This window comes from Psittacula echo (genome assembly GCF_963264785.1).
Source record: "Psittacula echo genome assembly, chromosome: 6".
Classification (NCBI taxonomy): Eukaryota; Metazoa; Chordata; class Aves; order Psittaciformes; family Psittacidae; genus Psittacula; species Psittacula echo.
In genome coordinates this window covers 28,855,017-28,882,698 of record NC_137743.1, presented here as the reverse complement: position 1 = coordinate 28,882,698, position 27,682 = coordinate 28,855,017, and the positions used below count along the sequence as shown (strand labels likewise).

At 43.0% G+C, this 27,682-nt stretch overlaps 1 protein-coding gene across 1 annotated transcript in view; it reads right to left on the bottom strand.

Annotated features, from left to right (window-relative positions):
• SLC15A2 (solute carrier family 15 member 2) overlaps positions 1–24,612 on the bottom strand; it is a gene marked incomplete at its 5' end in the record, with an annotated part of 39,647 nt that extends 15,035 nt beyond the window's left edge. The window contains 13 exons of the mRNA XM_080621094.1: positions 341–429; positions 1,497–1,529; positions 3,994–4,038; positions 4,392–4,481; positions 4,812–4,898; positions 5,991–6,073; positions 8,711–8,788; positions 11,322–11,412; positions 17,104–17,203; positions 18,283–18,375; positions 20,305–20,446; positions 21,062–21,149; positions 24,481–24,612. Of these exons, the coding sequence (XP_080477220.1) occupies positions 341–429; positions 1,497–1,529; positions 3,994–4,038; positions 4,392–4,481; positions 4,812–4,898; positions 5,991–6,073; positions 8,711–8,788; positions 11,322–11,412; positions 17,104–17,203; positions 18,283–18,375; positions 20,305–20,446; positions 21,062–21,149; positions 24,481–24,612 (1,151 nt within the window). The remainder of the gene's footprint in view (positions 1–340; positions 430–1,496; positions 1,530–3,993; positions 4,039–4,391; positions 4,482–4,811; positions 4,899–5,990; positions 6,074–8,710; positions 8,789–11,321; positions 11,413–17,103; positions 17,204–18,282; positions 18,376–20,304; positions 20,447–21,061; positions 21,150–24,480) is intronic.
• Positions 24,613–27,682: the final 3,070 nt, after the last annotated feature.

Below are 27,682 nucleotides of genomic sequence, written 5' to 3'. Positions count from 1 at the left end.
AACTTGGCCCCACAGGGACCTTTCAGGAAGGGGACTATTTAGGGATGATGTAGGAGATAAAGTGAAGAACATGATGAGGGAAGGACTCCCTTAAAGAGGGACTGTTCGTATCTGCTTTCAGGGAGAATCTGTACAGAGCAGAATCCAACATCACTGAATTTTCCCCTCTGGAATTTCCGGGGCTTATGGAAGAAGGTGATGCTGCCTCTTGCGACTGAAAGAGAAGCAAGTACTGGGAAGGGTGAAAGGAAATTTGTGTTTCTCCTCCTTAAAAGCTATTCTGCACACTTCCTGCAAAAGAAAAAGCATTGAGGCATCTGCATTGTCCCGAAGTACTTACGTGAAATTAAATTTGCACATGTTTATCAGGGGATAGAGCCCAAGGTCAAAAATTGGGATGAAGACAAGAATAAGAAGTGGATTTAAGAACTGCAATACAAAAGAATGGGATTTTAGTGACTAGAAAGCAACTTCCAGTAATTAAACTAATAAAGCACTGTCCTCCAGAAATAATTCCATTACAGAAAAAACACGAACAAACACTTTAAGACCTCCTTTTAAAATATAATCATAGTTCACACTTCGACAGCTTCTGATATTTAGGTTTCACAAGCACAAATACATTTTGTTCATATCCTCCCCTCCAAGAGGTAAGCAAGCATCACTGACAGTTTCCCTGAAGAGAGAACTGAAGCATTATATTTTTAAAGAGTACAAAATCCACTGACAATAGAAGCAGGTGACCTTCAAGTGCTGTGGTGGAACCTTACAGCAAATCAGCAATAATGGAAACATCTTGGGAATTCAGCAAAATCCCGGAAGAACAGGTACTTTCATGTGAGACTGGCAATTTTTCACACTTCCATGCAGTCTCGTAATCCCCCAGGAGTTAAGTTTCTCCTGAGAGGGGCAGAGCTTGTTTGCCAGTCAGCAGTGGCAGAGCAAGAAAAGAGAGAATGATGGAGAACAAGCAGAGAAAAATGTTTCAAAGGAAGATTTCAGGGAACAAAAGAGCTTTGGATTTCTCCAGAGCTGTTCAATGTAAAACTTCTAATCAACTGTGACAACATGGCACCATCTTGAAGCCTTCACATTTTCATCTGCCCCCCACAAAGGGAGGAAGGAAACATATTTCAGGTACAACACTCATCCCAGCACAGGGGCATGTTAAAAGAAGACATAGTTTGTATCCTCCACATGCCAGCACTAGTTCAAGAAATATTATGCTGGAATGTCTCTCCACCTCTGTATTATTCTGCAAGATTTAACTTCAAGGATGTTAGGACATCCTTGGAGTCTTCTGGATCCCAAGACTAAGCTTGTAAAACAGCTAGTGAGCAATAAAGGCAGAGTCCACACCACAGCAGTCAGCAGGAGCACTGCTATTACCTTCAAAAGGAGCAGAGAAAGGCCACTGGTCCCATGAGAAGAACAAAAATGAGACAGAAAAAGAAAATACATTTCTAAGGGTTATTTCCAACACTATAGTATTTTACCTGCATTTGGTCAGGCTGAAGGACATATATTCCCTGAAACAAAAAGATATTCCAAGTGACTCATAAACACCATAATATAACAGTGCATATAGCAAACAAGCAACCAGTCCAGTAGAGACCCACAGCAGCAAAGGCATTTTCCTCAAATGCTTTATGTTGCCTTTAGTAGCTAATATTGTTCTCCTGACACTTCTCTTCTAAGGACACGGTGTTTGATGGGAATCATTTTGCAGAAGGAAGCTTATACTCAGTCCTTGATATATAGCAGCTAGGACACAGCCTATGACAGGTACTAAGACCCATCTTTCAGACTGGCTCTGCTGTGAACTAGACGAGTGGGAATGAATAGCCATGTTAGTGTCCAACCTGGGATTTGAGCTTAGAGTTTCCTCCCTCCCTGCTTCTGTAATGGGAAAAGTCTAAATCCTACAAGTGAGTGCTGTCAAGCTTCAGGACCCTCCAAGATCTGTTGGTAATTCTCCTGAGCACCTCACAATGGTAACAAGACTATCCGTGGGACAGTGGGCTTCACAAACATCTCTTTCCTCCCTTCATCTTCCAAGACTACCTAATGGGCTTTGTTCAACTGTGACTTCTTTGTTTAAGCTATACACATAGTCCTCAAGGCTATAAGTGGTGCCTCACCCTTGCATAACTGCACTCAGCCCCCTCAACTGGGCATGGTCAAAAGAGGTAGTCAGAAGGGTCTCAGTCCCCAAAAGGGACCAAAGAGCTGTCTCCAGGGAGTGTCTGGTGTTTGTTTGAACTCCAAGCAATGGTCTTCATTTGAAATTAAATTGAAGAGGGGAAAAAAATAAGAAGAAAACAGTATCTATCCAGATTTCTTTTGAGATCACCAAAGCCATAGGAAATGAATATCGGCATTTTTCCATTTGAAACTTGGTCAAAGACTGAAGATCTCAACATAAAAAGGACACAGAACTGTTGGAACAAGTCCAGAGGAGGGCCACAAGGATGATCAGGGGGCTGGAGCACCTCCCGTATGAAGACAGGCTGAGAAAGTTGGGGCTGTTCAGCCTGGAGAAGAGAAGGCTGCGTGGAGACCTCAGAGCAGCCTTCCAGTATCTGAAGAGCGCCTATAAGGATACTGGGGAGGGACTCTTCATTAGGGACTGTAGTGAATAGTACAAGGTGTAACAGGTTAAAACTTAAACAGGGGAAGTTTAGATTGGATATCAGGAAGAAATTCTTTACTGTAAGGGTGGTGAGGCACCGGAATGGGTTGCCCAGGGAGGCTGTGAATGCTCCATCCCTGGTGGTGCTCAAGGCCAGGTTGGACAGAGCCTTGGGTGACATGGTTTAGTGTGAGGTGTCTCTGCCCATGGCAGGGGGGTTGGAACTAGACGATCTTAAGGTCCTTTCCAACCCTAACTATTTCATGATTCTATCTTACCAAGAAAACGTGGGATCACCCCAATGTTGCAGTTCATTCTCACCTCCATGAGTTGGGACAGCTCACCAGTGCAGGGTGGATAAGACTGAATTACAAGCCAAAAATCTACCCAAGGTGGTGTGACAAAAGAGCCCTGAATATGTCCTTCTCCACAAGGGAGAGTTTAATGAGTGGCAACTGGTGATCCTTAAATCTGCTGCTGATGGATCACCAAATGTGAGTGTGCAAACAGCAGAGAAAGTTTTTTAAATACACATCACAAAGACTGCATGAATTTTGATTGCTTTGTATTTCTGTGGTGGATAAATACAAAGTTGCAGTCTTTTTCCTGCCTATGTGAATTAATTAAGCCTTATGACTACCACATGCTGAGAGCTCAATTTTTAACAGGAGTGACATATAAGGGTTCAAATTTGGGGCTTTAAGTCAATTTTAAAATTGAAAATCGGCATTTACAATCCTAAATTCTGATGTGAGCATCCACAGCTAAAATACAGATGGCCTGTTAAAAGCTGTATGTCTGGAAACCAGCCCTGTATAGCAGCATGTTCAGGCAGATAGGTGATCCAAATTTATCTGCCATTGCACCCTGTACCATTTACCATTCACATCTTCAAAGAACTTTATGCATACTAGTTAATTCTCACCACATCTCTACCCTATGCAACACACGATTCCTGATGGTTTTAAAAGGACTCATTAATATATCCAAGAAAGCCAGAGCAGACATGTAAAACTACAGTAGCTCTAGTTACACCTTACAAGGAATGTGTGAACTTTCCCCAACATCTCTGTCTTCAGCAGGGGTAGCAAGCTGTAAACCCTACCCACTCAAGGTCGCAGAGCAACCAGTTGTCAGCAGGTCAGCACTCCTGACCTTTCAGGCTGCTGATGGCTCCCCAGCCACCATGTGCTGTGTTGAACTGAATATGGCTGCACAGAACCTCTCGCTTCTAATCACCAAAAGTGCAACTCACTCAGATGTATCAAGCAGATGCTCTCAGTATGTAAGCCTCTGGTTAAAAAGCAGGAACAGTAATGTTACTACTAGTCTTACCAGCCCTGGTGACATTAAGTACGTACAAAATCAGCATTCATTTTTGTGGCTTGCAAAGTCCACCTGGATCCCTAAGGAGAAAACAGAGAACTGTGAAGCCTTCAAGATGTCCTATGGAACTAGAAAACAGGGGGACAGACAAGACTACAGTGCTGGAGGTCTTATTTCCCTTCTATTCCTTTTCTTCCCTCTAATATCTGCCAGTAAGCAGGGCACATTCTGCCTTCTCACCCTCCTGCACCAGACACCTGGCTGGACTGCAGAAGGATGGCTAGCAGTGATGGCGGATGCTGCTTTAGCAAGCCCCTGCACACCTCGGAGCAGATATGGCACTCTGTGTCCCCAGAACACTTTGGTCTTACCCTGGAAGAACAAGGGTGCAAACCCAGGCTGGTGGGTAGACCTGTATCACACTGTACTGTACCTGCTGATCAAACAGGGCCCAGAACATTGGCAGTGGTAGAAAGAGGAAGAGAACTCGTGTCACCATTTTAATCTCCCCGATCAGCTGTTTCTGTAAAGGCAATGGGAAAAAAGGTAAGATGGGGGTGAAAAAAGCCAAAAGATTATTCAAGAAACAAAATATGAGAACTCCTATTTCTTTCTGCATGGCAGTTATTCATTGCACTTACTTATGACAGTGGACGTACTTGAATTTCTGCATTTCAGTGCAGCACCTAAACTGTTCAGTAAGGGTCAGGACAGTACAGACTTCCTGGGAAGGGACAGGACAAATGAGAGCCCAGTGCATGTGAGGAGTGCTGTGGCTAGGCCAGTCTTACTGTCTCCCCTGTCTGTTTGCTTGTCTTCCCCCTCCAAACCTGCCACATAGAGCATCGCTTACCGAGTATTTTTCTGAAGCCCAGTCCAGCCAGTGATCTCTCTTTGGAATCTGACTAGAGCGGTTTTTCAGCCGGTTTTTAATAGCAAACTAGGAAGAAAACCAGGTGAGTAACTCCCTCATGGTTTGCCTACCCTTGTCACATTGTCAACTCAAGGCTGCCCTTCCCATCCCCAAATGTAAGCAGTGCCAGAAAATTGGCCCCAAAGTTTGTTTCATGCTTGATTTAAAACCTGCTACATGATAAAGCTTTAAATATAATTTCTTCAGTCCCCTTCCAAAAAGCACCTGTTGGATTGACCACTGTGCTGGGGAGGAAATGCCTCATTATCCAAAGCAACCTCAAAACCAGAACTCTCACTTCCTTCTTGTTCTATAGACCTTTCTTTGCAAATCACTGGTGCAGCCCATGCCTCATTCACTCCTAGACCATCTTTCAAGTTTGTTTCTCACTGGAGAAAGCAGTGACACTGAAGCTGTAACTTGTTTGTTTATGCTGTATGCTCCAGTCACTGAGCACACTGAACACAGCCACTCTGGCAAAAAGAGTGGCAGACTTCACTTAGAAATCCTATCTTTAAGATCTGGCCTTTTCCCCAAGCGAAATCTGTCACTAGGACTGACCTAGGTAAAAAGAAAACATCTCTTGCTAGCAACAGCCTCCTGAGGAAAAAATGTCATTATCCACTTAATAAGAGGGTGGGTTTTTTTTTACATACTATATTCAGCTCACACACTATGAAAAATAATTGATAAGGCTATAATGCAACTTCAGCAGGTGTCTCTTGCATTCACATGAATATGCTGAATGTGCATAATATGAATGTGTATGATTACTGTCTGCTGAACTGATAAACTTCAGTAAAATTATTCAGCTGAAAAAACCTGAGTCATATATCTGATACTCTCCAAGTTTCTGAATTGTCCTTTCAGTTCAGTCTCCACCAGCACCTGCCACTAGTGGCTCTACTGACATCAACTGAACAGTTCATGTAGCTAAGGAAAAAACATTGAAATGTTGACAGAATAAACTAGGACATAAACATGTTTCTTCCTCCTTACGACTCATCCGCAAGGTACCCAGGACCAGCATAAAGAACTCCAAATGCCACCTCCCTTTGCACTTCTCTGACCTGCAACCTCAGAATCACGCATGAAAAAGAGAAAATGGCATACACTTACACCGATGCATTTACACACTTCCAGTAAGATGTTCCCTTGTGGTGGTGTTTTTCTGTACAGTCCACTTCCAGCAATGAACACAACTGAAAAATATTGTAATCCAAATGGGAATTCACATGACTGAGGCTCAATCCTACGCTGGCTTCTGGGAAGGATCCCCCACCCCTGTATTCCACAGAAATCCTATGCTTTTGGGGCTTACAGGATCAAACTTTTAACAGAATAAACATACAGAACTCCTTTAATGCCTTCACATGGAAGAAAATGCAGCATCCTACAAGAGGCAGTGTGATTCCTAGGAAGTCACCATAATCTTCTCATGATCTGCTCTGGCACAACAGGCACCTCTACATCCAATTCACACTGGAAAACAAAGTTTTGAACATTCCCTCCATCTACGCTTTTTGTAGGCTAAACTTGAAATAAAATCCATACTGAATTGCTGCACCTGATGTTGGAAATCACCCCTGACTCATTGCAACTGTGTGAGGATTAATCCAGATCCAAAGCAGCCTTTTTGTACTTGCATCTCACACACATTTCAATGGAAAGAGCCACTAAGGTCACTGCATCACACACTGGTGTTAACAGAAATTACCTCTGTTTATGGTTTCCATGAGAGGATATACAATCTAAGATATTGTTTTGCCTGGATTTTCTCCTTCAAAGCACAAAGAATACTGGACCGAGGCTTCAAAATCCTGTCAGAGATGGGGCTATCAGATTATGTATCATTTGTCCTGCCCTTTGAGAGCCTCTGAGCACTTTGCAATTGGAAAGATATTGGCAGAGAGAAGCACAATAAAAGCTGAGTATGGAATCCAAATAACAAACCAATCTCAACTTTTTAAATTAACCCAATTATCTGGGTCAGTCCATAGCCAGTGGAGAAAAGCAGATACCTCTGAACTAACAAAAGAGGCCTGGGACACTGCAGGGAACCCACCATTTCTCTTTTCTGATTATGAAGACCCCTTGCATCCAGTTTTGACTTGCAGAACTGTCAGAGACACCTCTGAAGTCAGTTTACATGACTTGCTCTGAAAGACACTTGTTCAAAGTCACCCACAGTGGGTAGTTGCACTACCTAGTTTTTAGCATCTCTCTGTGGACCTGTTGGTGCGTCCAAAAGGTGATTCATTAGGTCTGCTGAAATACTTTCTGGAGATGCCACTGACTCCTTTGGGAACTGAGATTCCAGTATTAGGTTTGGTATTTGGAATTAAATAGTGTCAATCTGCCCTCATCTTTCAGAAACTGAAGCAGCCCTTCCTCTATAAGATTTCCATTCTGCCTCTAAATCTATCTTTGCTTTCCATCATGATGGGAAGAGGCCCAGTCAGGGCTGAAATGGTTTTTTTCTCCAGTTCTGCATTCTGCTCACATAATCAAATATATCACTTCCAAGAGCACTTTAGCATGTTACAAAGGAACACAGAGCTACTTTGCTGGGCAGGCTGTGGAATCTGGCAGCAGGACACTAGCTAAAAACACATTTCAATTGATGCCCTCACTGGAACTGCAATATTTACACATCCATTTTCCCCTGGGCAACTACTACTCTGCTAGAAACATCCATCACACAATGGTGCGCAGAGGAGCCTGTGCTGTCCTAAACTGATAGGAACAGGTCACAGGGGAAAAGAGAAGTTTCTCAGGCCCGTGACCATGCACTTTTCTGAAAATAATTGCTGCAGTGTTAGCTGTGGCCCGATGACATTTTTCCAGTTCCGATTCTTCTCTCTGATGGAAGTTTGAGGGGAGAGCAACACTCACGTTCTCTGGGGGATGAACTTTTCAAATCACAGATGCTAGGGTGAAATCACACAATTGCTTGGTCTCTCAATTAAGCTAACAAGCTGAATGAGAAGTCACCCCATGCTGTGTCAGAACCTCTCAAATGTAGTGTAATAAGGGGACTTGCTCCCCTCAGCAGCTTGCAACTGTGAAACTAAAGCTAATGGGGTGTCTTCTATATTGGCTACCAAGGAATAACAGCAAGAACATGGAAATTGCTGAGTATTTTATGAGGGTTGAAGAAGAAATCTTGACAAGTACATTAACGGGGCTAAGATGCAAGCTTTAGGAAGCAAGGTGATTGCAGCTGCCTTCTGACACTTGAACAATAAGGGTTTCTTATTGCAACATAATAATACGTTGTCACTGTAATTGTGGGAATTACTTCAGTCAAGTGAAGTGAGGCAGCTCATAATAAAGCAACATCTCATTCAGCTCCTTCTACGATTTCTGTGGCACACAGATTCTGAAGCAAAAGTCTGAGCCACTAAAGACGGTCCCAAGATGCAAAGAGACTGTGGAAAGGTTAGAAGTAGCATGGCTAAGCTTCTCTTCTATAATACGGGAAACTCCAGGAACTGCTCAGAGTGCAGTTCAAAGGCCAAGCCTGCTCATAGGTGAAGCTGCAAGACATCAGAAGAATCATTTTGGTGCCTCCCTTTGTTTTATAGAACCGAGCAGTTGTATTGTGAAACACTGCCCAAACCACTCTCTCATCAGTATCATAATAAAGGACTGTGGTAAAACCACCCTCTGCCCACCACTGAACTAGTGATTTTTCTTGCTGTTCTGAACTGTGGAATTTCTGGATAACCTTGAAACCTTGAATATCCATCCAGAGCTATTGAATTTGTACATTTTCTTGTCTGTTCATGGACTCAAAAATGGTAACTCCTATTACAAGCTTTATTGTTTCCACTCACCAAGCGCCAACACCATCAGTGCTGCTGGGACACCAAAAGCCAGTGCATAACAATCCTCTCCAAAGCATTTCACATCCCCTGAAAGAAGTCAGAAATAAAAGCACCTCATTACAGTCAGAATTATGTTACTGGGCCCTTTGATATGCTTCCCTAAATCATTCACTTCCCCTAGCTTTAAATCATCTTTGCTGGTGCTTGACACTGTGAATTGAATCTCCTTGAAACAGTTGTCTTCCCTTGACAAAGAAAATTTGGAAGCAGGGTTAGTGTCTGCCAGCAAAAGCAGCTGATAATGGTATATTGATGAGAACAGTAGAAGTGAGGAAGCAGACAAATAGGTAGGAGCTGTAACTGGGCAAAAAACCTACAACATTTAAATAACCTGAAGCCATTTTTTATTTGCCTAGATCTAAATAACCAGTACTGTGTTTCCACATTATTTGTGCTGGATGCATGAGTTATTGAGCTAAAAACTGGAATCTGATTTCATAGCAACAATGTGGAAGCCAATACCCCTACTGTATAAGTGGAAGAACAGGACTGGTCTTAAAACTCCAGTTCCTTTTCTCACCACTTTCCCAGTTTCACTAGAAGCAGCCTGCTCCAAATGTCAGGTCTTGCAACAGCACATCAGGAAACCAGCATGGCTTTGATTGATCTGAGCTATGGTTCACTGAAACCCTCCACCTCTTCAACCAGGTCAGTTCTCATACCACATGAAATTTAGAGGTTCAGTTGCAAACAGTAAGCCAGCAGCAGGGTCTGTGTTTGTATGCCAGTGGCTACAAATTACTGCATTCTTACATGGAGTAATAACAAAATGGCCAAAACAAGCCAACATAGTTAACAGGAAGCCAAACCATGAAGCTTTCAGTTCCTGTTTGTTGTCCCTGGGCAGTCATGGTCAGCTGCATAGTTGTGTGCTTGCATAGATTATTTACTTATTTTCAGCAAATTAGCTGGAATCCAACAAAGCTGGCAGTGAGACATGATGAGCACACTGAACTTCTGACATGCAAAATTATTTGGAATTCTCCATCTTAAAGTATATATTCCACATTTCTGCCAAATGTCTACAAACTGCATTTCTTGCCCTTCCCAATAAAGCTTTCACACTTAGCAAAAATTTTACTCTTTCCCCATCCTCTCCACCTCATTTCCATGTTGTGACTAGTTTATTGCTGGGCACAGCAATATTGGCACAGGCTTTGATGTTCAAAGGGGACTGGATTTTCATCTGCCCACTGATTGCATTGAGCAAAACCCCCTTTCCAACAGAATGCTGACTTGGGTACACTAATAAGAGAAAGACCAAGAGATACAAAGACAGGCTGAAAAAGTTCGGGCTGTTCAGCCTGGAGAAGAGAAGGCTGCGCAGAGACCTCGTAGCAGCCTTCCAGTATCTGAAGGGGACCTACAAAGATGCTGGAGAGGGACTCTTCATTACGGACTGCAGTGACAGGACAAGGGGGAATGGGTTCAAACTTTAACAGGGAAAGTTCAAGTTAGATATAAGGAAGAAGTTCTTTAGTGTGATGGTGGTGAGGCACTGGAACAGGTTGCCCAAAGAAGTGGTAAATGCTCCATCTGTGGCAGTGTTCAAGGCCAGCTTGGACAGAGCCTTGGGCAACATGGTCTAGCGTGAGGCGTTCCTGCCCATGGCAAAGGGGTTGGAACTTGATGATCTTTAGGTTCTTTCCAGCCCTCACCATTCTATGACACAACATTTATCTTTGCCTTTACACATATGGTGTAAGTATGAGAAAAGCACGATTGCCCACAGCCTCATGAAATGATCAGCCTGTTAAAACAATCACACTGAACAAAGAAAGCTTCCTGGAGGCCACAGGATAAAATGAAAAAAAAAAAATTGCTACTAAATGTGAAGGCTACCTTGTTCCTGTCCCTATCCCCATCACTTATGGCCTGCTGCTCTACCTTTGTGTCTGTATTTAGTGTGCCAATCCCCTTGGCTTCTAGGCGCTGCAATACAATGAAGTGCAGCAAGACTGGGGGACTAAAAAGAGTTGTACAAGCTGGCTAGAATATAAAGTAGGTCTTAAATGGGGCATAGGTCTCTGCTTTGTCTTCAAGGCTAGTTGCCCAGGGCTGAAATCTTGCAAGCAGACGCACACAGACATACGTGTGTGCCAGGACAAAGCCCTCCAGAAGTCAGCAGCATCCTATGTGAGGAAGAAGGTAGGACTTCAGAACCAGCCCTTCTAAGTTTTTTGGCCCTGACACCTGCACAGGACAGCAGAGATCAATTCTCATCTACAGGTTACCTGCAAACAAGATGGGGAAATAATCCTTCACTGGCAATAGGAAGGATTAGATCATCATATAGGTCCTTGTACCTTTTGTATTTTAATTCTGCAGTTCAGGCTGGCTTTCAAATACAACCAGAAATACAGTTTCTGTGACTTGTCTGCTAGTACTATAAATCTGTTACGCTGCTACGCCAGGATTAACAAGACATAAATGCAATGCACTGGCCACTCTACAGACAATGTAATTTCTGCCACTCAGTTGTCATAAAAGCCTAAAACTATGCACAGCACAGTAGCCAGAGGGCAGCTAATTTATTGTCTTGTTCTAAATCAACACTGACCTCTTAATACAGGAGTTACAAACGTGGAGATCAAACTTCCAGCATTAATGGATAAATAGAAGATGGAAAAAAACTTGCTTCTCTCCGAGGTCTAAAACAAGAGAAGACAATATCAGTGTCACGGCTAATGCACAGCATTGGGCTTGCAAACTGGATACTGTCAATTCTCTTGTTAGGAAGGCTGGGTAAACATTGATGCAGTGCATAAAATGTTAAGCAAACAAGCTTGTGTTCAGGTGATGGTAAATGCTTACACAAATCGGCTCATGTTACTCAAGAAGCGCTTTGGGGCTTTTTGGCATTTCAGAGGAAAAGCCAGGCACTGCTCCAAGAGCACAGTGAGATTGGAAGAAGCAGAGAGCATTTATTTATTCAGAACATGTAGCATGATTTAGATCCTCTGTCACCTAATTCAACCCAATTTGGCACAGTTTGACAAGTTCATAGTTTCTTCTCATGTTTGAGATCTTCCCCCCTACTCCCTTCCTGTGTAAGAGCAGAAAAAGAAACCTGTGTATTTTGAGGAGCTGTAATGACAGCATAGATGAGAGAGTGCCAGCAAATGAGAAGTATCCATCAGACAGGAGATTACCAAGCTGACGCCAGTCAACTTCAAAATAATAGAGTAAATTAAACCTACAGGAGCAAATTCAAGAGCCTGATGGAGGTATGAACTCTTAAGAGAAAGAGTTCAGAATTTAACTGATATTGTAACATATTATAGTTCATACAGTCAAAGGATTCTTGATCTGCTTTCTTCCAGCATAATTCATAATATGGAAGGAATCAAGAACTTGATGCAGAGTTTGGTCCTTTTACAGGAGTAATGTGTGAGGGCATTCAACTGAGAGCAGTCTCTCCTTGTTTGTGGGGGAGATAGGCATGCACAGTCACATTCACATACATAGTGGTAAACCTCCCCCTTGTGCCTGGGTGGGCCAGCAGAAAGAACAGGCTACCTGACCTATCCCATGCTCATCTGTATCACCAGCTATGGGACACCTGAGTTGATAAAACCAGCAGTTCAGGACAGCCCAAACCCAGGCAGCCAGTATGCTCCATAAGTATCTAGGCTTCCTTCCCAGCTGCCACCAGGTCCTGTAACATGTCAGTGGGCAAATTGCTCGTGGCATGGCTTGGTTTCTGACACAGAGCTCCTTAGGGCACCTGGAGCCATATCTCTATGACCTGAGCATCATTAGAATATGAAGCTTCAGCTTAGCAGAATGTGAGGAAGCTCCTCAAGGGCATGTTTCCATACCCTCCCTTTCTAATATGCTCTGCTTCCTTCTGCTCCCTGAGACAATAATATTCACAAGGCTAGAAAACAGGAGAAAATGTGAAGAATTGCAGGCAGCTAAAAAAGGACAGCTCTTAGCGAATGAAGCCCGAGATCCAAAAATGTAACAAAACATTCCATAACTGACTGAGAAGTCAACAGGAAGTATTGCTACTTAGTATGGCAAGAAGCCTCTTAGCACAGGGGATCACTGTGGGCAAGGTGGGTGGGTGAGAGGGCTTGGGAGGCTTTATGTTGCCTTGTGACATGGGTACTGGGAAGGTGAGGGTGAGAACCCCATCACCCCCCACTGCTACCCACACCAAGGAGCCTGGGGGTCCCCTCACTTAGATTAAGGGCTTTTTCCTTTTCCCAGTTATAAAGACCCCATCAACTTGAACTTTTGGCTTTTCCACAATTTTATTACCTAGTCTGTTCCAAGCAACCTAATCCATACATTACTCAAATGATTTATCCTGGATTAAAGGATCTGTAAGCCTTATAATAATCATCTCTATGGAATGTCCCTATGGTTAACAGCAAACAGCACTGGGTCTTACTGTCTTTTATGCTCCATAGTGGTTCATGCTCCAGTGTTTTTGATTACCTGAAGCTTTCTACTGCTAAGCTAGTAAAAGTGTATTTCCTTCTTCACTATACCTTTGTGATAAGATATTTGTCACCATAAGGAAATCTAGAGAAATCAGCAGCCTCAGCAAATCTCTCCCACTCCCAGAGCAGCCCTGCCATGGCTTGACATGGTGGTGCAATAGAGTCCTCAGAGTCCTGCCCTCTTCTAGCCAACTTCTCTAGATTCTAGCAACGCCTATCACTAACCCTTTATATCTGAGCAACTCAGAATTTCTGACACCAGAGAAAAACTCAAGCATGCAGATTAATAATAAAGTCTGGAGCAATAATTACCCAAAATAATGTGCTGATAAAAGGAAAGCGATACATAAAGAATTTGGAGCATCTTATTTCACACATTTTTAGATTTAAGTAATGGAAAAAAGAAATGGTCAGAGAAAACCAGAAGTGAGTAAAAAAACAATAATCCAGCAGCTTGTAAATTACTCTGATTGGGAAAAAAAGAATTCCATCCCTATTTTCTTAATCTTTGGAGAAGACTTACATTAACAATATCATTTGGATTAACTAATTTGAGAAAAAGTAGCATACACAATAATCCTGATCTTCTTGGCAACCAGAAAATAAAGAAACAAAGAGAAAGCTATTTAGTACCTTAAACACCATATCACACTGCCTGAAAACAGCTTTGGTCCTTCATTAATATGGACAGCAGCCTTCTAAGTCATATAACATATCATAAATATAATTTTATTCAGGCATTTTTAGCTTAGACTCCTAATCCCATAGACAAAGATGCTTGGAAATCTCCCGCAGATAAATCTACTTTCCCTATCTGACCTCCTGCTGAATCAGTCTCTATCACTGTTTGTTGTAGTACTGTTCTCAAAGTGGCAGATCCAAGACTATTACAATCCTAAAGTACTTACAAGAAAACAGGACCAATGGTGTACATTTGCCTCAAAACCTAAATTTGTCTCTACATGAGAATAGCAGGGGCAATTTATTTATTCATTTTCTGTACAGAACTACCACATCCCTCATTTCCAGATGGAGCCTGTGCACTTAAGGGCTCATCTGAGTTTTATTGGCATCCTGAAAACTAAAGGGGAAATCAAATGCTTCATTTCATTGGGAATTTTCAAAACTTATTTTATCCTACTGGAGTGGAAGATGAAATATGTAAGTCCTCCCAGACACCACTCTGAAGGGGAGAAATATTCTGGTGTCCTGGTTTAGCAGTAGCAGTCATTTTTTCTACTGGTGCAGTGCTGTGTTTTGACTTTTGACCTGGGAATGATACTGATAAAGCCGATGTTTTCAGTTGCTGGTCAGAATGTTTACCCTGAGCAAGGACTTTGTGAGTCTCATGCTCTGCCAGAGAGGAGGAGAAGCCGGGAGGAAGCAGGGACAGGACACCTGACCCAAACTAACCAAAGAGGTATTCCATACCATAGCACGTCATGCCCAGGATGTAGAATGGAGAGCCCCCGGAAGGGCTGGATCATGGCAGGGTGGGGGTGAGGTACCGGTTGGTGAGCAGTTGTATTCTCTTCCTTGTTATTTCCTTTATCATTATTACTATTAGTGGTAGCAGTAGTGATTTGTGTTATACCTTAGTTATTAAACTGTTCTTATCTCAACCCGTGGGAGCTGCATTCTTTTGATTCTCCTCCCCGTCCCTCCAGGAACGGAGGGAAGAAAGGTGGGGGGGGAAGTGGACTGCGTGATTCTGATTTACGGCCTGGGCTTAAACCACGACATCTGGTTAGGCCCAAAGTTTTCATTCCTTACATGATCAAAATTTCTTATTCCAATTTTGAAGACTTAAATTTCCTATCATGTAGCATAAATAATTTCTTTCTTCTGAAAGACCAAGTCATTTCAAAATGGTAAAATACAAGACTTCTATTGAAAACAACAAATACAGCAGAAGGCATTGCCCTTATCAGACGGCTTTTTACAGTTTTCTTTCTACAAATTATTTTTTTTTTCCTTTAAGGCAATATGCAGGTGAATGTTTGAGCCTTAGTATTTGATAAATTTGATGGAAATGTGTAGTCTGAATGCTGGAGTATGGGTACAAGCCCACACAAACACAGTGAATTCAAGTTTTGCTCTGTAACTCAGTTGTGATTGTAAGTTTGGGATAATAGTATGTATATACCCAACTGAGGTGCTGAGCTTCATTAACTGAAGTTTAGAAAACACTCTGAAGATAAGTGGTACATATTATCATACTGTAATTAAGTGGTAATTGAAAGATGTTGGATAAACAGTATTAATCATTAATATTCATAGAAGCAGCACTTCTGAAAATGCTGCTAAAACACCTATTAGAATACTTTTGGGACAACTACTGGTACTGCAGGCTGGGATGCCCACATGCTAGTGTGCACACAGTGTATTCCCAGAGCATGTGTGTTGTACTGCCAAGCCTGTTTTTGGTCAGATTTGTGCCAAATGATGCAGCTGGCGACCACCAGGTCACTGCTGCTGCCTCTTCTCTTCTTCCCTCTAAACCACAGGGTCCAACACAGGATGGACATGCCTGCAGAAGGATCTTTGAACAAGTGACTACGAAACATCCTGTGTTTTGCTGCTCCTTAGTAATCATGAACCACAGTTCATGTGCAGAAAGCACACGTCTTCCCAAAATTATAAAATAAAGATTCCAGTCTATATTATCTATTCATTAAATGCTGACTATGTGCTTGGGCATTGGGAAAGACAAACAGCAAACTGCCCAGAGTTCCCATCTTTTGTCAAGACTAAGGGACCATCCCTAGTCCAACTCTACCAGTGCCTTTCCTGACAGACCATTAGCCTAATGTCCTTCTTCCATGCCTCCACTGATAAGAACTGACATCTCTCACAGGTCCTAATCTCTTCCAGTACTTCTTTACATATATTTCTAGAAAATTTTTCCTACTGTCAGTCCTATATAATGCTCCTTGAATTTAAGCCTACTCATCACAGACCCTAACGCTTATTTTCTTTCTTTTAGCAGTGGCCTTCCACGTATTTGAGGATTTATGCCACTCACAGAAGTTGCTGATTTGAATACTACCATTGAGAAAATGGAATTTCTAATTTGCATGTTAGGTCAACATAAATCTGAGTGGTTTATTTCAGGTCAGTTTGAAAATTTAGCATTTTGCCTGAGGATTAGCATTTCCTGACCTCCTTCATTTCTTTAAGCACTACTTTATCCCTGTTTGAAACACTATGCTGAATGTAATGGGAGTTTGAGATTAGTGCAGGTGAGGGGCTAAGCACTCACGATAGAGAGTGAGGAGACAAAGCAACTGGACTACAATTCACAGACACAGAGCATAAATAAAGCTAAAAAGAAGCATTTTCCCAACTGTTCAGAACTTTCCATTCTGGAATATTTAGAAAGCATTCTGGGTAGATTTGGTACCAGCACTACTTTCAAAAGACTGGAATTTCTTACAGTTCTTTCTGAACAATATGTAAGACACAGACTATGTCTGATTTGAGGAAAAATTCCCAAGGAAGCATAGGCTGGTGATACATTTTTTTTCTTTCATTTGCTGTATTGGTTTGCAGTGTATTATAGCCACCCCTGTCAAGCTGGCTCGGAAATGGCTACAGTTCTGTGATACATTATATGGAATTTTCCAACTCCTCTTGATGTCCAATTAACACTTAGATGATTTGATGCAATTATGACCTATCCTTCCCAATATCAGTTCTGTTCTGCTGTCTTTTTAGTTTCCTAAAGCGTCCAGATTCTCTCAAGTCTCATGCAAACCATCCTACCTCACATCTTACTACAACTTTCCCTAGCAAACGGGCCCTTATCCTAGAACAACAGGATTTGATTATATAGACATCCTCATGAAGTAAGCAGACACTGAAGATTTTAGGAAAGAAAAGAAATCTTACATGTTCCTCTTCAAACTGGTCCCCACCAAATGCAGAGACACAGGGCTTGATACCTCCCGTTCCAAGGGCGATCAAAAACAGACCAACCATAGACAGGATCCTTCATGTAAGAACAAAAATGTCATCATTGCAGAACCTTGCCGGTGTTTATGACAGCATTTTAGTGTCACCCAACCATGGTTCCCTTAGTATCATTTCCTTTTGCACGTATGTAGTGATGAGCCAGCTAAGTGCAAAACAATCAAATTCATTATCCTCATTTCTGTATTCAGTACAAGTCAATTAACCAACTGGTTTTGTCAGTTTTTTTCTGCTCTGAGGCCCAATGGACATACTAAAGGTCAAAGATCTTTCACTCAGATTTTTCACTCAAAGATTTTTCACTCAGACAAGAACTAAAGATTGCAGAGATCCATTGAGAAAAATAAAAAAAGAAAAAGAAAAAAGATATAAAGCCTTTTCATATAGCCTTCCAGCCTCAGTAAGTGCAGACAAACTGAATTAGGCTTATTCTTGGGTGTTTTATACTTCCTACTGCTCCTCAAAATACCACTGGTGGCCAAACGGATTACATCTGTAGCGAACAGGAGTGTCAGGACTGAACAAGTCTAGGACAAAAGGAGACTGTTCCAGAAATGAGATGTGCTCCTTCCTGCACATGTGTATTTTTAGAGCTATGACCACCTAGGCAAAAAGAGATTGGTGGTTTCAGAAATGTCAGCTGGGGAGCTACTCTGACAAGCCTATCAGTTCAGAATCTAGAGGGTAAGAAGGGTTGTACCCCTATGGAAGAGACAGACCCTTGCTCTGTCACCTCAGAAAACATATCTCTGCTTTTGTGTTCTCACTCACACAGGAGTCCTTGCTGAGCTGGACAGCTATGCTGATGAAGAAATGAGAGAGGAATGAGCCTGGTGCAGGCAATTGGATGGAAGAGCATGGTATAGCAAAGAAGGGTGATCAGAGGTGTCTATATAAAAGGGCTTAGAGTTTGTGGTGGTTTCAACTCATCCTGGTGCATTCACACTCTACATCGACCCTCAGACATCCCAAACCCTTCCCTTGTAAACACAACCCGTGCACAGCCCCCATACTGCCAGCCCAATGGAGGTGAAACAAATTACTGCCCTGCTAAAACAGCTACCATCACAACCTCCTGCAGCTTCAACCATTACTTACACATGAACCACCTGGTTGCCTAGGGATGGAATTGCACCGACTGACTTTATCAGATGGCCAACAACATACACAATGGAGAGGTAAATGATCGTCCTGTGAGAAAAGGAAACAGCAATGACTAAAAGTAATGTACAGTTCGAGAACAGCGTGCCTGGCTTCCTAACATAGCAGGTCTACTTGGCAGACACATAAGGAACAGGTTTTTTATACCACCGCTATAGCAGGCAGCTATAACTTTTGTGTCAACACTATGAGTGCATAAGAAAAAAAGGACAGGGAAACTGGTTCAGATTAAGGTGGTATACCCCCTGCTTTCTCCGCAGAGATTAATCAGCAGAATAAACTAAATACATTCGAGTCTTGTCATGCATGGAAGGCTGCAAATCATAGAAAGGTTTGGGTTGGAAGGGACTTTAAAGATCATCTAGTTCCAACTCCTTGCCATGGGCAGGGACCCCTTCCACCAGACCAAGTTGATCAAAGTCCCATCTAACCTGGCCTTGAACACTTCAACTCAGTTTCCAGATTACTAACAACTGGCATTGCAGTGGGTGCCTAAGGGAATCCCTTGACTGGAAGGCATCTATAAGGACTGTCACCCATATTCAACCCACCTGACTAACATCTGAATTAGGAGCCTGGTTTCCCCATTACAAGTTTGTTTCAGATTCCAAGTACCTTAAGAACTAAAGGACTGAGCACATCTACCTGCCTCCCATGTCTTGTTGAGGGAGAAACAGAAATCTGACTAGGAGGATTAGGCTCTTGAATATATTCTATACCTTCATCACCTTCAGGATTAAGAGATATCTACATATTTACATGCAGATGACATACACAAAGGGAATGGATGGACTTTTTAGGACTGAGGCACTAGAAGCCTTATAAGCTTTGAGCACGACAGTGGTCCTCAACACATCCAAACCCTAGTTCCAACAGCTAATTTAGAGCCACATCAGATCACTCCTAAAAGCACCTATAATCTGTTATTCTGTCCCCAGTATTGGCTGAGATCCAACTAATACAGTAAAAGCCTCCTCCCATTAAGTCATAGAGAAAGTCTTGCCTAACACACAGAAGCCTGCAAAAGGATTTCTCTTCTCACATCATTATGCTGCAAGATTGACATCCTCAAATACCAATTAACATTGCAAAGTGACCTTAAGTAAAAAAGTTCGTAAACCCCCACTCTTATTTTGGGGTGGGTTTTTTTTTTTTTTTTTTCATTCAAAGGGACAAGAGAATGGCTAAAATTGAGCAGAAAGAAAAAAGAATACTGACACCTCCTTAAGAACTTCCTGCTGGAAAGGCATATGGCAGCTGGTTTTTTTTCCTGTTGAAACCCTTCTGCCAGATGTACCCAGTCCTTGACAGAAGGGTTCAGCTGCACTTCATCATTCTGACAAGCCAAGTCTCCTCAGACAATAAACAAATAGTGCCAAGCAAAGAAAGTCCTATATCCAGCTGCTCACCACCACTCTGGGGCAGATGATGGCCCCACAGCCTATCAGTGGAAAGGAAGAATGCCTGATTTACCCAGAGAGAGTTTACCTGGTTATGTGCTGAGAGAGATTATTTGAGTGAAACCAGGTTTCTCTGGAATGAAAATGGGTGTGCTCACGCATTTGCTATGCTGTGAAAGCATAAGTATAGTACAGGTAGTGACAGTTCACCTGAAACTGTGCGATTTAGAGGATGACACTGCTTCCTCACCATCTTTGAATCCTTCTCAGAAGCAGAACTTTGCAAGCTGCAGGTTAATCACCCTACACCTCAGCTTCTTGGAGATGGGTACATAAGGGCATTGGAGAAGTGTGCCCTTGGGAGAAAGAGGCCCACAGAACAGCATAAGCAAACAAATCAGCTGGTTATTATGGGTTAGGAGAGGAGCTGATCTTTGCAAGTGTGTCTCTGCTGCACTCTGAGCTAGCTCAAAACCGGGAGCACACACAGCCCTGCCCTTGGTACAGGCTGCACGGTGTAGGTGTATGCTTTATGAGTTAGAGAGGTGTCTTCACTTACTTGTATTTCCCCAGCCATGAGTCTGCCATGATGGCTCCAATAACAGGTGTGAAATAGCATAGTGCAGAAAAGGCATGATACACGGCGGTGGAGAGATTCTCATCCCAGTGGAAGAAGCTTAAGAAGTATAGTGTCAGGACAGCTAAAAGGAAACAAGCAAATCACATCAGATAACTAATGTGTATCTCTGCAGGTAAGCAGGATCATGGGGACAAGAAAACCACTGATATGTCTAACAGCTATGAGCACTGCTGTGAAAAGGTCTGTGCTTTCAGACCTGTTCCTCAATGTCTGACACAGGAAAAGCTAAACTGAGATATATGAGTATCAGGCATTCTTTGCTCCTAAACATTCATGTTTAGTTGGAAAATGTTTCTTCTAGCTTATCTTACTGTAACCTGTAGTTCTCTTTATGCTCATTTTCTATTTGAAAATTAGGTGCCTGTATGATTCAATTCCCAAACATGCTGGTTGCACACCACTATGAAAGATGTCACACTCTGGAAAACCAGATCTGATACAGAGAATCACATAAAAATTTTGACTGGAAGGCATACCTGGAGCTCTCTAGTCCGAAATTCTGCTCAGAGCAGGTGTAGCATCAATATTAGGGCACACTATTCATACCTGAATCCCAAAATGCCAATTTACTTTGAAAGACAGCTGAGACTGTATACAACACAGCCCTGGAACACCAGGCAAATGCATGCTGAAACCCAAGGACAGGAAAGACACTTCCCAGACACCGGCCCTATACCTCTCATGCCATAGTAGGAGAAGCGCTCGCAGAACTCATTCACCACGATGAAGGCAATGCTTAGGGGGTAGTTGGAGCCACAGAGTTTCTGCAGAAGACAAACAAGAACACATCAGCTCTATGAAAGCCTTCACCCCAGCAATATACCTCCATAGTGCCTGGACAGAGAAGAGTCCAGCCCAAAAAACAGGTGCCCACTGCTGCTCCACTGGCCTGTGGGTTAGACTCACAGGACAAGAGGTGACTTCACACCTACCTTGCTTTGATTAAGGCTCCCCAGCGAATCAGCCTGGCCAGCATGGGCCCAGTAAGGACCACCATGCAGATTCATGGGCTGTCAGAAGCCTACCATCTCGTAGCCGCAGGAACTCCAGTGGAAGTGGTTCCTACCACCTCTCCACTGCAATGTAAAAACCCACTGAAATGCAAAACCACCTTCAGATGCCTTTTCTCCTACAATTCACATAAAGCTACTTCCGCACCTCAAAACTGTTCTCTCTCCAGACCTTGCCTCAGCAGTTAGTAGACCCCAGGTAGCTGTTTTCTGCTTCTATGTGAAGCTGCTCCCTCACATGCAACAACTGCCCTTAATTTCTGCACCTCACTTGCATTGAACTGTGCCATCTTGTTCACTGAAGCACAGTGTCAGCCCTGTATCCTACACTCCCTCAGGCATGGCATCCGTTTCATATTCCAAGAACCCTGGCATAGCTATGGATAATTCAATTTATTAATCAAAACTAAACAAAACAGTGATGGGACTGTCAAACCTGTCTGAGCGTGGCCACTCTTTCACTGAATCTGACTTTGCTCCAGCTAAAATCAGCAGTTTCCAAGTGAAATACAAGGCATCTAAAAAGATGAGTCTTGGCATGACCTTGCACGGGCCTCTGTCCCTCTTGCTACCCCACTGTGGTCCAAGCTAAGCAGCTTCCAGCTGCTTTGCTCTACTGCCTCGCAACACGGAAAGCAAGTTTTCACAGCACTGCCCAGCCTCTGCCAATTAGCGGGCTGGCTGTGCACTTGCTGAAGGATGGGGGGGAATGTGATATTAACTGCTGCATTCATATTTATGGTTTTAAACGGCCATGGTATGGTCCAGCAAAGTGAGATGAACTTTTCACATGCATTTCTGTGCCTCATGGCAGAAGTAACGAATTCCTGTATTTCTTCCCACAGTCCCAAGTGCAAATACAGATACGAAAATAGATGTGTTTATTCAGGTTTATTTCACCACCAAGAGACCTGAGCTTATTTGGATTCCCAAAGCAATGGCATGAAGTTTAGAAAAATCTTGCTTAATGATACTGTCTTGGTCAACATTGTACAAGAGCAACAAAAGAGAAAAGACTGCTTGTCCACAAAAAAAACCCCAAAACCACTTTCCATTACTTAACCCAGCATCTCTGAAGACAAATATTTTTGTCCTTTTTTATATCTTTTTTCTCATGCTATTTATGGGCTGCTTTTTTATTAAGAAACCCTTGGCCTCTTTGCTATACTATAGTAACCATGTAATTATCCATTTCATTTATTATTTACTCTGAAACCATCATGCTCAGCATATGGTTTGTAAGACAGAGTGGGCTGCCTTGGAAACTGCACTGAGGCCTCCCGCTTTTAGACTAGGCTAAAAATGGTGGCATCTATAAGCTGTAGATGCACAAACACAGAGACGTATGCACAGAGAATAGGTTTCTACAAGTTTTTCATGATAAAGAAGAAAATCCGTAAGATACAATTTATGTTTCCTGCTTGGAGACATTTTCTCAACTTGGAAGTAAAACTGTGTAACAGGGATAATTTTTTTTCCCTTCCTTCACAGACCTGGCTATCAGCACTCATCAGATTCAATAACATCTGACAGAGATGCAGTGTGTGACTGTTCAGACACAGACGACACCCTGGCCAGGTGTCAGGAACCCTACTGCCTGAACTTACCCCTCTGCACAGATGCACCAGCACTGCTGGATTTAGCTGCGTCAGTTTAAAGGTATCACAAGCTACGCTGTGACCTCCAGTGACAGAAAGCCTGGCAGTGACTCATTTCAGGCACTCCTGCTCTGGGACGGGCACCTTCTACAGATGAGCAGGGGCAAGCAGGGAAAGGAGAGTTGGAGGTTGTGACTTCCCAGCTAAACCTCCCTAAGAGCCTGAGAAAGGGCCCTTAATAAGTGCTTACAAACACAGAGCAGTGACTTACAAGCAGGGGTGCTTCCATCTGGCTTGTATGTCATCAGATGGCATTAGCACACACAGAAACCCTCACGTATTCTCTCCACTGTATCACTGACCTGCCTGTGGCCTGCCTGGACATCCAAAAGTGGGCAGCTTTCGTCCATGCAGAGAGCCAGATGCAGCTTGCTTGCTTTCGCAGCGAAGGACCTTGCTCAGCAGAGGGCCCCAGCAAAAGCAAAGAGGCTAAGCCCGGATTCATGAGCGCACAGATAGTCTGCTCTGCTTAGCTACCACTGTAAGCCTCGGATCTGCGGATCTGCAGGATTACGGAGCTCTTAAAGATACTGTGGAAGTTGATAGTCTGTGTCTTTGGAAAAAAGAAAGGTCATTTGAATTGCTAGCTACAGGAGACGTTTGTTTTCACCTCTCCTTGCTGACTAGCTGCAAAGTGGGACAAAGATTAATATTTCCCAGGAGCTCTGGATATTTAATAGTTAATATCTGCACAGTACTTAGAATTGGGAGTTAAATAGTTGGCTTACTAAGGACATGACTGTGAGCTTTAAGAACAAGTATTACCATACTGTCCTGCAAGTCAAAGCAGGTGGAATACAATCCCTGTTCTCCCTGAAGCCAATACAGTGTACAGTTTTTAGGGGTCAAGCACTCAACCAAAATTAGCCTGAACACCTGCATAAACATCAAAGCTGCTTTGGCAACTAAATATTCACCTGAATATGGCTTTAACTCAGAGCCAGAGATGTAAACCTGAGGCTCTGGAACTACACCTGGGCTCTGTAACACACAACAGTGGCCTCTCCTCAGCCCTTGTCCTTTCTTCTGCTTTGCAGCATCTTCGTACCCTTCCCTGGTGGGTTTCATCAAGAGAAGCAAATGCACAGATCAACTCCCTCCCTCCCACATCCAACATCCCCCTCCACTTCAGAGAAGTACATCCTTTCCCACAAGGAAAGTAGCGTTCAGGGAAAAAGGCAGCAATCAATACCCTTACCCTTTTTCCCAAACATTCAGACAGTTTGTCTTTCCCTTTAAGCTGCACTTTCTAAACTTAATCAGGTTAGTGGAGGGATTTTGCCTCGAGTTGCTAATGCTTATTTCAACCCTCTGCAAGAAAGGGTGTTTGTCTCTAGCCAGAGCACAACAGAGGAAAGAACAGAGAGATCTTGCAGTGTTTAGAGCAAGCCGAGCAGAAAGCAAAGGAAACCAGCTGTAACACTCACCGGGGATTTCTTCTGAACAGGGAAATCTCCTTTGGGGGGATCATCTCCTGCAGAAATAAAAGTGAACAAAGTTTCCTTGGATTCATTTCTCTGAAAAGCATTCATCTCCCCTCTCGCCTTGTCTCCCACCATGCTATGTGGCTGTGGTGAGTTGACTGGGAAGATTTCCAACCTCAGGCATGAAGTTTGATTCAGTTTGAGTTAACCCTAATTGAGCACATTAGCGCAGCCAGGACAGAAAAAGGAGGGAGACGCTACCACGAAAGGCAACTCCAGAGTTCAAGAAGAGTCAGGGAACACAGCCGAAATCATTCTTAGGTTGGGGCTGTCAGTGCTTTGTGGCACGGACTGCCCTTTTATTTGGCATGCCCCCAGCTATCATACGTGCACCAGCCCAGCACAGCACTGTACACCGAACAGATGTGAGCTGAATAAAAATCCCAGGTCTCAGATATACCTACCACCTGTGGATTTAGGAGCAGAGCATGCTTCTCCCTCCCGACACAGTAATGACAGGCTTATTCTGCAGGGATCTCATTCTACTGAAAAGCCACACATTCTACCCAGGTCATAACAACTAAAATGCTCATCAAGCCAAGCCCTCAGACACTGGATGTCATGGACACATGCACTGTGTTAAATCATTTCTTTGCTATCTCAGGGCTCATTCTTGCATCAATTCCCTGGAATTATCTTGCCTTTTCTGATGGGACAGTTTAAACTGGAGGGCACAGGCAGCACCCTACTATCCAAAACGCCATCTCAGCACTCCTTATGTGGCAAGTGCATCCTGTGCTGTGCTGGGAGACCCTGGATTCCCCTTGCAGCTCTATGGACTCAGCTGCCTGCAAGTACACTGTTGTCCCTCCTTCCATGCCCTTCCCATGGAAATAGAGGAGCTCTTCATCAGTATTTTTCCAGTGCCAGCTGCAATTTACAATTACAGACCAAAATTCACAACCTTCCCGTAAATGATCCTTCGTGGCTGTGGTTCTGCAGTATTCTTGGTGCAGTACATGAGGGTTTTTTCCTTCCCCTCATTCCTACATTTTGCTTCTTTAAAAGGCAAATGTTCAAAGAATTTTCCTAAATATTTCTCCCTTTTCTTGTTAGGAAAAGTACAAGGAGTCTCCATAAACTCATCCCCAGCTCCAGTACTGAGTTGCTGCTAGTGCTTGGGTACTACAGGAACCAGGTCTGCAGTTGGCAAACCAGAAAAGAGGCCTTTGCTGACACCACAGATCCTTAATCTGACTTCAGTTATTGCTAACAAGACATGACAAACACTTAGATATGACAGAGTGCATAGAGGAAGCATAATTATTCTCCACATTCCCTCATGTACTCTGGCATTGCTTCCTCTGAAAATTCCTGAGGATCTTGTTTCACTCCTGCTAACTGTACATGGGACCAGCTGGGCAGCTAAACATGAAACCCAAAGTTCAGATGAGGTCAGGAAGGTCTACCTATTTCTTATTCATTCTTCATTCTACAGCAGTAGCAAAGCAACAGTTTGGTACCTTGTCTGCACTGCCACAGACCAGCTCCTCATCTTCAGCCTTCCCAGTGATCTGCACACTGGCACAGCCCTGCTTTTCACCTGGGTCACTTCTCAGGTGCCAAAAACAGCCTCCAGGGAACTAAGGTTCGTTAAGCCCATTTCACAGGGCAAAGTGACTCAAAAGCATACTCAACATTGCAGGCAGTATGAAGAAGAGGACCTGTGTGTGTTAGTCCTGCCTCCTCCACACCTGGTTAACACATACTCTCGTGTCCTGCAAGTCTGACCCTTTGCTAGAGGCAGCAGGAATATTTCTGAGCCTTCTGGTGGTCTTACTTATCCCAGCTATCTCTAGACAATTCCTGGAAGAAACCTGCTGTATTCTGCCATGCACAGGCACAGAAAGAAACACAGCAGCAAAGTTATTACAAGAGTAATACAAAAGGAAGCCAGGAAAGTTTCACCATCCCTTGCACAGGGCTTCCACACTGCTGCAGTGTGGTGCCTTAATAATTTCAGCATCCTGCAGCTGTATTTCTTGTGTGTGTATACAACCCCATGTGTCACATAAGCTGAATGATATTTTTTTTTTTAATACTAGCATGAAAACAAATGTATCAGTCAGTGGGATTAACACATTACATGTCAAATACACTGCAGAGCCATTTAGGCCATTAGCTTCCAGAAGGTCATCTTAGACAGAAAGGGAGAAAAAGAATTCAGATGTCTGGTAATAAATGGTAACTCATAGCAAACAACAAGAACAAGTCAAGAAGAATAAATCTGCAAGCACCTCAGATAGATTCATTCTGAATTAATTTGAATCTCCTTCTAGGTTTCCTCCTATCTCCTTTGATAGAAAGAGACCTGTGTGGCTGAACTGAAAACCAGGAAGGAATTGTTCCACAAATGGAAATAAGGTGACATTTCTGAAGATAGGTATAAACAAACAGATCAAGCATAGAGCGATACTGGTTGCAAAGCCAGGGCACAAAATTAATTACAGCTAGCAGAAGGACACAAAAGGCAATAAGAAAAGGTGTTAGAAATGCTGCCAATATTGGAGAAAGAGGAAGGAAAATGAAAGTCTGTTATTTAAACTAGAAAACAAAACAAAAGCTCATCCAGAGAAACCAGAAAAATGACCTTTTTGTTTGACTTGACTAAAAAAAACTAAATTGCAACAAAATACATTGCACCATTAAAACGAACCTGTAGGAATACGGGTAAAATGAGACAAAAACTGCTTGAAGAATATTTGGATACCTTAAATGTGGTCAAATCACTAGAGCCTGATGAAGTTCACCTTCAAGGGCTGCATGTAGTATTGAACTACTTCCCTTGTGAAGAGCAAAAGCAGGACAAGTATTACCGCTGCCTTTAAAATGGCAGGTTAGGACAACCTAGGTGTGTTCCTCCATAGCCTGAGAGATCCTTGATCAGCTAATCCCTTCTAAACACCAAAGAGAGAATAAGGATTACAAAACAGCCATTTTGGATTGGAAAAGATGCTCTCAAAACAGACTGGTTTATTCTTTGGCAATAGCGTGAATGGCATAACAGCTAAAGCAGATGTGATATATCGTAACTGTAGTGCTTCTAATGACTCACAAGGAAAAGAGGATCTAGTTGAAACACCCTTCAAACTTTCAACCGGTGTTGAAATTTGCCCACTTTCAACACCAGCTGAAAGTGGGCAAC